General features: G+C 41.8%; 1 protein-coding gene across 1 annotated transcript in view; it reads right to left on the bottom strand.

The window, feature by feature from the left end:
• Positions 1–1969: 1969 nt before the first annotated feature.
• Positions 1970–10683, bottom strand: part of PCYT1B (phosphate cytidylyltransferase 1, choline, beta) — a gene marked incomplete at both ends in the record, with an annotated part of 11387 nt that continues 2673 nt past the window's right edge. The window contains 4 exons of the mRNA XM_010077794.1: positions 1970–2158; positions 4341–4483; positions 7488–7566; positions 8429–8580. Coding sequence (XP_010076096.1) covers positions 1970–2158; positions 4341–4483; positions 7488–7566; positions 8429–8580 — 563 coding nt within the window. The remainder of the gene's footprint in view (positions 2159–4340; positions 4484–7487; positions 7567–8428; positions 8581–10683) is intronic.

Genomic DNA, 10683 nt, shown 5'->3' with positions numbered 1-10683 from the left:
CTGCACAGCCAAACTCATCTTGCTTCCTGTGGGTTTCACACGCTCAGTTAGCATTAGTTTTATTTATTCAGCACCTACAGCCACACAGCCATCCCACATGGGGAACACTTGTCAAGCTCTATGGAGAATAACTTACAGAGGAAGCTCCATGGGGATGTGGTCAATGCAGGTAAACCTGGGCTTTTCATCAGAAGAGTTACCCTCCTCTCCTTCCCAAGGAAAATTATACTGTCAATGAACAAATTGCTGAAAAAGCTATTTGTTTATATGGCTGGGACCGGTGTTATTCAGAGAATACCTGCCTTTGCAGCTACATCTGTCCCATGCAAGGAGATTATAAAGATGCAGTCTCTGTTCTGAAGCCTTCACAGCTTAATTTTAGGATTTTCTCAACTGAGCAGTAATCAACATGGCAAGTCATGGCAGAGAAAAGATGACAATTCTGGTAAGAGGCAGGTACTATGTGTTTGGGTGGCACTGAGTTGTGATATGGATGTAATTCACCAGGGGTCTGTGAATCTTCCTGAGGGTTTGCTTATAAACAAAAAACTCTGCTGATATCCTTTCAACAGAAGGTACCTTTTGTGATAGGCATGAACTGATAGAAGTGACATTAGAGAACGTTATATGTATACTGGCTCTTTAAAAATATTACAATAGTATCTGCTTCGTGCTAGTCCTAAACTGTTTTTTCTGGCTTGCGGCTTCTATTGACATTTTCCCTCTAACTATAACCCATAAGCAGTCACAGCTTTGCACAAGCCACTTGCAAAGGGTTTGCTTTCAAGTGAGGAGGGAGCTGGCTGACAGCTTGCATGCCATGGTCTGAAAATGTACCTCTGAAGCATCCTGCTGTTCTACAGGATTTTTGTCTAGCTCCCCTCGCTTCACCCTGCATGGCTTGCTGCTCTCCTCTGTGCTTGCTCACCTTTTCTCAAACCGAGAAAAAGCTTTGCTCAGAGCTTGCAACTAGAGCAGCACATCAGAGATGGTGCCTGTACTGAAGGGTCTGGCTTTCACCAGAGCACAGCTGTGCAGAGAGCTTGTTGGAGAAGGACTGACTCCCAGTGGGGAGGTCTAAGAAGTTTTGTTCAAACAAATGGCAACTTTTACATTCAAAATAAGCTGTGCTGATGGTTTCAATGTAGCAAAGGGAAGTAGTACACGAAAACAAAGCTGCTCAAGGTTTGGCAAGCTATTGGAACTGAAAGATGGGGGCCAGGATGCTCCTGGGGCTCTTAAGTGTAACCAACTCAGCACCTGCTCAGTGCATGACTTTGGTTTGAGCAGGTAAGGCCGGGGGGTTTCTCCCCAGAAGGGTGCTTTTGCAGACTCTCAATCTGCCTTTCCAAGGCACCTGGGGGACCTTTGGTAAATGGGCTCTGTGGAGCCATCACGTACCAAGGAGAACTTCAGAAGTGCTTCAGTTCTACCTGAGCCTTCCTTGTGGTCAATTAAATGAGCCTGGCTATTTGACATGTAAAATAAATTTCTTGAAAGTTTAAATCAGTAGTGTTTAAAGTTAGAAAACTGTCATCTTCTAGTGCTGAGTACAGAGCATAAACAGAACGATTGAAAAACTTTTCAATCATCCTGCTTCCCTCACCACCTCCAGTGTATAATTCCTCTCTGATGTCTGTTGTGGTCCCATTTAGTGCTAATGGGGAGAATGGACTGTATTGTCGTGTTTGCTCCTGTGTTGCTGTTATGCAGCTCTGCTGAATGCAGTGTCCCATTCAGTATCACACCTTCACAAAAGACAGAAATTATCCCAAAGAAGCAACAGACAGAAGTGGCAAATCCTCCCGCTGCAGTATTGGCATGTGTTATTGGATTCAGAAGGCAGTTTTGACGTTATCCTACTGTGCTGGCTTTTAAAACAGACTGCAGCAAAAGAATCTGCTCTTGATCTGCATTACAGAAGATAAATAAAAACTATTCAGACTTCCTAGGATGGCAGAATACCTACCCAGGCTCCGTCAGGTCCAAACAGCTCTAAAAAGCTGCCAATAAATTCCCTGGACTTTTCTTCCCATGTCTGAATGAGGTCATGGCTCTTCTCTTCCACCTTATAAACAAATTCTTTTGATTTTTCCTCCACATTCTTGACTTTTTCTTTCATTTTGTCCACTTGGTTTTGAAAGCGGTATTTCTTCTCCTGTTTTAAAAGTGTGGACACAGATTAATATATAGGGACTTGGAAATACTTAGCCACTGACAGCTGAGAAGAAGAAAAAAATTGCATTAAGGTATCCTAATACATATAGCCTTCATTAACTACTCCAACATTATTTTTATAAATGCAAATTTAACATTTGTGGAATGAAGTGCAGAAAGTACGTATTGGAAAGACCATGTTGTGCCATTACTGTGTTTAATCCCTTACATGAATCTTTCCATATTTTCAAACTGAAAGCACTTGATAATTATATGAATCTTGTGAAGGATATAACTGAGAAATTAACAGCTCAAACTTAAGCATAAGGAAAATCTCCTTGGGTTTCCTAGCAAACCCAGCCCAATGCTGACTTGCCAGCCTGGATGATAATTTAGACCAAAATGCTTCTTTGCCTGGGTTTCTGCAGGGCAGAAGGAAAACTCTCTTCACCTCCAAGCCTAGCTAATGTAGAAGCTTCCGGCTGCAACAAAAAGATGTGTGTGGGCCAGTGGCTTGTGGCCACTTGATAGAAAAGACACACAGAAAAAGAGAGGGACAGAGAAGATAATGTCGGGGGGCTAATGTTGAGCTCAGCTTCTAAAATACTTCAGGGTTAAAGGGCTTTTGTCCTGAAACGCTTCTGTGCTCCTCAGCTAACTAACGTTGTGCCCTTGAAGGTGTAATGCTCTCTGTAGAAGCACAGCTGACTATCAGCTTTTAATTTCCTGTGACCTTTGCTTAATGGGCACTTGAGTTTACTTTTAAAACAAGTACTGTTTAGTGCTGTGGTAGGTTTTATTCCAGCTTATGAATCACTGGAAGAACCGTCTTTGCAGGACACAAGGCCAAACAAAATCCTGAAGGTCCAAAGAAACCAAACTTACTTTGCACCTAATAGGTGACCAAGCCTTTCTTTAACAAGGAAAGCAGCGCTTTTCTGTCTTGGCAAAATCCTGTTTGCTTGGTTTTGCTTTTGGTTTTATTATTATTATTTTGAAACACAAATGGCCTCTGGTGCAAACTAGTATTTCTGCATTTAAATTACTATAAGCTAAATAACCAAATGCCAGGAGGGACTTCAGGATATATCAGTGTCTTGAGACTGGGGGAAGCATACCTTACGCAACAGTATCTTAACATCAGAGCCACTAAAGGATAAATTTGAGAACCCTCAAGGCACCCACCATGCCTTAATTTAATGGATATTTGCGACAGTGATCCTTGTGGGTGGAGTACTTACAAGCAGGATTTTTTTAGAAATTTTATAGAAGACTGAAAAAAGAAGGACAGTGAAATAAATATTTATGTCCTGTGATCTGATTTATCTACCAGACTTTAAAATAAGAAACAAGTAAACAAACTTGTCACAAAATGACACAATTCAGTCCTTCACAAGGGGGTTTTCCAGCTCCAGGGAAGGAGGAGGAAGTCCTCCTGTGAGCCAGTGCAATCACAGGACAGACTTTGTTAATGTGGGTTATCTTGAGGCCTTAAGACTTGAAACAGAAAATGAAGCAATGTAAACTTTCATTTCTATTAATTCTTTACTCCTTACTGGAGAGTAAGGGACAGTTCTGTATGTGGAAGCTGAATAACTTGAGCTGCTACATTTTTCTGAGCCATCCTTTCAAATGGTGCTCTTGCCTTACCTATTGTGGCTTCTGATCTCTTCAGCATCACTTGTGTAAGAGCTTCCTTCCTACCACACTTCCTCGTCTTTTAAAAACCATTGTAGCTTCCTCTAGTAATCTTGCTGCTCAGCTGTTTCTCTTTTGGTTTTTATCCTGTCAGCTTGTAGAGAAAGTTTGGATGTTAAAATCTTTGCTCTCTGTGCTGCCTTTTCACAATGGGAATAAAGAAAGAAATCAGGTCTTGGGTGAGTGGCTGAGAAGCCTGTGGTGGGGGTGTGGGCTCTTTCTGACTGTGTCACAGCTCAAGTAGGAAGGGGGAGCAGCAGCTTTGTTACAAATGTGAAAGCGTTAGATTGAAATGAAGCTGCTAATTAATAGGAGCAATTAAAACTACCTTCAGCTTACCAGTTTCTTTTAAATTATGTTCTTCACAGCACTCTATCTCCTATTTTAAAAGCATCAGGAGGAAGACATACTTTCTTAGCCTTTACTCTACATTTGGGTTCCTAGGAGAGGGTGTTTCAGAAGCAAATGTAGATCGGTGTACTTACATTTATAAAACTAACATTCAGCTCTTTGGCGGTGTATCCTCGTTGGAGGTTGCGCCGGGCGTACACATCATAGTCCCGGACGATCCTTGTGATAATATCCGACGTGGAGATACCTTCTGTTCTCTGCGTTGGTATGAACATTCCTGAGCAAAGTGGGAAAAGAAAGCCCACTGAGAAAGCATGGCAGGACCAGGCACTGCAGCACATAGCAAAGGATGAACACAAAAATGCCTGATCAAAGGTAAGAGACTTGCAGTTCTGCCTGCTTTGTATTCCCAGTTCTTTCCTGTTGTTCTCATGTGAGCTTAGGGGAGGCGCTGGGTTGCTATACCATTCATTTTTCCTCCAGTCTTTAGAAAGGCTAAAACTTGCCCTCTTCACGGTGTCAGCTGTGATGTTATCAGACTGCCAGGGGCTCTTGAGCCAGGAAGGCTAAACCTCACAGTTGTGGCAGTTCACCGAGTGGTTCTTTCCACAAGCATAGCTATTATTTAATGTTACATAAAGGAGCGGGGTGGGTTGGCTTCCACCCACACTATTGAAAGGACATTTGCTGCTCCCCTGTGTGTTTCCACTCTCCTCTTCACTCCTGTGCTGCACCATCTGATGGTCTTTGTTCTGATGGGTAAAACAGACCAGCCTCTGGCCTTGGCCAAAGCTAGGATGTGTGCTCAGGTAAAAGATGCCTCACAATAACTGGAAAACACCTTGGAGGTGCCAGTAGCTTGTAACAGGAAGGTGAAGCATAATAGTGGTGTGAATAACTATAGGTATACTGTGGGGACTGAGGGTATCGGTCTCCATAGCCCCTGTTTCATATCTGCCTGGCCATGTCAGTGGCTGTATAACCACTCTCTCTGCCCTGACAGATCAGTCCCTAATAAAACACCATTTATTAGTATGGCTTGTATTTCCCGCAACATACCTGAGGAATATATTGCCTTTTAATTGCTCTTCATCAAGACCAGATCACTTGAACTGTTAAGGCAAGCCACAAAGGCAATAAATAATAACAGAATAGTAGCACACCTTGGTTTAGTAGCTATTTAGGGCTACAAAAAATTACTACTATCATTTATATGTAATTGCAACATTGAGCTGCTGATGAGAGAGTGCTCTGAGATAAGACTGGAAATGGTTTTGCAAAAAAAAGTAGTGCTTTGTCTTAAAAGGGTGCTATAGCTACTGGCAAATTAATCTTCACATGTTCACTTGAAGTAGGCAGACATTGCTAGCTAATTTCACAGGGTTAGAAAAAGATCTGGAGAATGAATCAAGAAGCTTAACAGCCTCTTGTGACTAAATGCTATGTGATATTTTTTCTTTCTGATCTCTAATTAATACTCTGCTAAAAAATAGATTATTTTAATCATGAGCAGAGAGGTTTCCCTGATCGTGCTTCCCAGGCTTGCACTAGTCACTCAGGAAACTATTTTTGGAAGCAGTGAAACCTACTTTGAGCCAGAAGTCTTTACAGATAGGAGCTACAAGAATATATTAATAAATCCAAACCCTACCCTTGCTAAGCCAAAATTGGAATTGTTTTCAAGTAGATGCACAAACACATGTATGAGAAGGCAGTCACTGATTTTGCTTTCGTAGGCCTTCATGTGTTGGACTGATTAATGTTTTCCAAACTATTTGTTCACAGATATGCAGAGGTTTAGTCAGTGCACCGTTACCCAGCTCACCGTTATCCATATGCCCTCCCACCCACTGTAGGGAGTAGGAAATTGGAGCCCATGGGAATCTACACAAGGAGCTTCGCAGTTCCCATCTGCTTCTCTGCTCCCCAGCAACCTGATCTGGGAAAATGGGAGTACTGGGACTAAGGAAAAAACTAAGTGCATCCACAGCATTAGTCTATTTAAAACAAAAGACCCGAGGAGAAGGGGGAAATTTACTATTGTAATAATGCTGCTCTGGAGCATTAGGACTATTACAGCACTAGATCTCAAAACTTTTCACAAATAAGGTAACATTATTCCCAGTTTATATGTAACAAAATTCAGCCATACAGGATTGAATTCACTTTTCCAGCATCTCACACTGACAGACACGCTTCAGACCACAAGTCCCTGAAGCTTTAAGTCCATACTCTGTTCTGCTAAGAAAGTTTGAATTTCTCGTCAGGCTGCGTGCACACTGCCCCCATGCCCAGCAACAGCGGAGAAGGATGTGCCAGGTTTGGGTACTCTCCAGCTCAGTCTGGTAACGATGCAGTGACACCAAGGGCTCCTGTCATGTTGTCCTGTGCACTCAGCACCTTATAGAAAAAAAGGCAAAATAGCTGCCTGGCCAGCACATATGCTGTATGTCTCTCGGTGACCCCTCCTTATCAGAGGTACTTTTGTTCCATTGCCTAGTGAAGTAAGCTGGTGGTGGCTCTGAAACAGTAGAACCGCAGATCCCACAGGAGGGTTGCAAGTCTGACACCATAGTGAGGTTTGCAAGTGGAAAAAGATCAAGAACTGCTGCTATAAAAAGCTTATTCTTTCAGCTCAAGCCAATACCTGGTCTACTGCTGTAATTGTATAGTGTGAGAAGGTCACTTTGCATGACAAATTACTATCAGGCACATTTGCTCTGGAATTTCTTTAAGCCTCCAATCTACATGTTTATGGAGACCAGGAATGGATTTCCCAGTGTTCAAAGCAGCACCTCCAGGGAGCAGGAGAAGAAAGGTATGATCAGGAACCTTGGTGCAAATCAGAAACAGATCCTAATGACTCCTGAAGGCTGCCTGTGTGTGCCCATATTCAGGACTGGACTGTGTCAAGGAGTTAACAGTTCATGATTATCAACAAACCACTGCGGTTGGCTGGGCTGCTGTGGGAACTAAATTAACTTTTATCCATTCAAAGGTCTTAGTTGAGCACCCTAAAATTGTTTTAAAAACCCAGATGGGGCTCTTTCATGACAGATCTGAATGGTTTCCTGGAGGTTATGGCAGGAATTCAGCCAAGGCCATCCTCTGTGGTTTTACAAAGTAAATCTTTCTGCTGAAGTCAGCAGTACCTACCACTAGGGTGTAAGAGAACATGATATTATGTCTACTGCTTCTCTCCCAGCAGTTGTGGTCAAAAAGCAATAAAAGAATTTGAGCTGAGGTTGAAAATGAGGCTAAAAATTTAAAGTTGCTCTTACCTGCCTCCTTTATGTGTTTGTATACATCATCCGAGCCAGCGGAGGAGTATGGGATGTCATCATGGGCTACAAAGTCAATCTGTCAGGGAACAGAAGAAGAATCACATGCCACCATCACTGAATTTTGGTTCAGTGGGGGATCGTTGTGGAGGATCATCACCAGTGACGTGGACGCTAAAATACATCCTTGTTAATTGTGGTTTTGTTAAGATTTATATATATTGCAAGACAGTCAGTAGCACATAAATTATATCCTGGCTTTTAGAGAGCCCATGACATTTTTACGTATTTCTGGACAATTATGGCATTAATAAAGAACATGCCTTCAATTCAGGCCTTTAACAGCACTTCAGTCACTATGTGATAACTTTCCTCATTCATGAGCTCCTTTCCTGAATGCCAATTTATGGCTGATCTTCAGTGCTATTTTACTATTGAAAAATCGCACTACAGAAATCATCCCAGCATACTGAGAAAAAAAGGCAAGACAAATGTAACATTTTCTGGAAAAGACTGAGGCAAGCGATGTTGTGTACCTAGTTTAAGTGACTGGAACTAAATGAATTAAATAATTTACTCCAGCTAATAGAATTTCACAGGTTTGCTGTTTACAGAGTCATAGAATCATGGAATGGTTTGGGTTGGAAGGGACAATTAAAGGCCATCTAGTCCCACCCACCTGCAATGAGCAGGGACATCTTCCACTAGATCAGGTTGCTCAGAGCCCCATCCAATCTGAACTTGAATGTTTCCAGGGATGGGGTACCTACCACCTCGCTGGGCAACCTGGTCCAGTGTTTCACCACCCTCAATGTAAGAAATTTCTTCCTTATATCTAGTCTGAATCTACCCTCTTTTAGTTTAAAACCACTACCCAACTGTAATGAGTTCATTCTCAACTATCTATACAGAGGAGGGGAGGGATAAAGGGAGAAATGTACCTTATGTTTTTCAAGGAACTCGGGTGTCAGTGTCCAGGGTGCATCTCTAATGACCTCATCCACATAACGACAGTGTCTGAGGGCTTCGTATCGCTCAGTTTCATTCATCACAGTGAAGCCTTTGAATTTATGAGTTAAATCATCGCTGCAAACTAAAATATGGAAGTATCAACAAAATTACTCCACACTCAGTAGAATAAGCATGACCAGCAGTTAATTATTTCCTGATAATTCCATTAAGCACTTAGTTGTTAGTTTAGCTAATTTTGGGGTCCTCCAGGGCATCTAAGACTTCTGCTCAGGGTTAGCAGATAGAACCATAGACTTCTGAGAGATCCTTCCCTTTCTGGAGCTGCAGCCAAAGCCCATGTGAGATAGTGTAGGACATCTCCAGTGGTACTATATGCACATGTTGAGGTAACTCTATCCCCTGTAAGTGGGGATTTCATGGTCTGTGAAATTGCAGGGGTGATGGACAATGCTTTAAAAACAATCAAAAAGTGCAGTGTCAGCAATGACAGTGTGCTCACAGATGTCATGTAACACAAAATGATCAAAGCAGGAAGGCACCACAGGACATCCCCTAATCCAACCCCCCTCCTCAGAGCAGGGTCAACTTCAGCAGGTTGCTCAGGGCCATGGCGAGTTTCCACAGACAGAGACCCCTCAGCCTCCCTGGGTCTCCTGTTCCTGCTTTTTGTTCTTATGTAAATGATGAATTTGTGAACAAAGCTCTAAAACACAGCAGAACAGTTTCTCACTAAATAAACTTATGAAAATCAAGTCATGGCGGATTTGATAGGAATCTCTCTCTGAGTTTAGCTTTGAGTTCAGCGGGTTTCATAGAAAAAGAAGTAAGGCTTGTGTCACGTTCAAATAGGAAATAGCAGAAGGAAGCCCTATGAAAAGGACTGGGAGAAGCCATATGCTCCAGTGGAACAAGCAGAGTTAAAAGTCCAGAAGTCCTGCCTTTATAACTCTGGATGTACCAGTGTTTTGTCCTGTTGCTTTTTAAAATGAGGGGAAGCAACACCCATGTTACCAGAGGACTATAAAAGCCAGGTATTATCTTTCTACCCACATAACGTTGCATAAAACACAGTGGCCTGTCCCCACAACTGTACCTCTGTCCAATATTATAGCTACAATAGTCATTTGACACCCGACATGGAATAATGTGATATCTGTTTATAGCTGGGTTGACAGTCACTGTCCTTCACCATAGGTCAAACCTCTGCCTTTGGATCTTGCTTGTCTCTGACACTGGGACAAATAGTAAATGTACTTGACAAATGATAAATACAATGTTATTAGGGCTGCAGGGAAGTGTGAGAGCAGCCCTACAGCTGCTGCTTCTTTCTAATTTGAAAACATCAACCTATCAGGCAAGGCTCTGGCAAGGATGCAGTTTTTTTGAGATCTAAAATGGATGTTCTTGCTGTGATGGTTGTTAAGGACCTCTAAAGTAGGAAAAATGTAGGAAGATTTAGATAGCCCTGGAGTTTGAGCAAAATTCAAAGCCAGATAATAATATACACATGAATTCCAGCTAGTGAAATGCTACTTTATCCTATTATGTCATTTTTGATGCCTGCTGACAAGAAATTTAATGGAGATCAAAGCATTTTCAGTAGAAAGATCCCTTCTGGGATTGTATTTTTTTTTTTTTTTTTGCAGCCTTTACGTCATCTTAAAGCTACCCTTTTCTGGAAGAAAGGGTCTACTAAAATTATTGGAAAATAGTAATTTTTGCTTGAATTCTGTAGAAAGATTTTATTTCTTTTTTTTTCATTACTGTTTGTTCATGTACAGTGCAGACACACCATCTCTGTATTTCCTTTTTATTTTTTCATCCTGCTCAAATTACTGATTTGGGAAGGTATAAATATCTATTTTTAAAAAAAAATTATATCTTCAAATAATTGTCTTCACAGTGAGAAATAAAAGAGATTGGTTGTGGTGCCCACAAAGACACATGACACTAGTGCTTTTGCAGCACAAACTGTATGTGGGTGTGGAAAGGTGCCCATTTTTAAAACATGCTAAGATGCAGTGCCTTGCTGGAAAAAAGTGCTGGTGAGTGCTGGCTGCAAAGGGAAGCTATGCCATGAATTTCAAAGGAGCCAAGCTTTTGCCCCAGAGCTCCTTCCCTGATCTGGGACACCCCCCACTCCTTTAAAACCAACAACAAAACCTACATAACTGGCATTTTTTTTAAACCTCACAGTCTTGCACCTCCACTTGCTTCTTCTACA

The sequence above is a fragment of the Pterocles gutturalis genome, unplaced genomic scaffold (assembly GCF_000699245.1).
Source record: "Pterocles gutturalis isolate BGI_N339 unplaced genomic scaffold, ASM69924v1 scaffold12178, whole genome shotgun sequence".
Lineage (NCBI taxonomy): Eukaryota > Metazoa > Chordata > Aves > Pterocliformes > Pteroclidae > Pterocles > Pterocles gutturalis.
The sequence above is the reverse complement of the archived record's forward strand: the minus strand, read 5'-3'. Positions and strand labels throughout refer to the sequence as shown.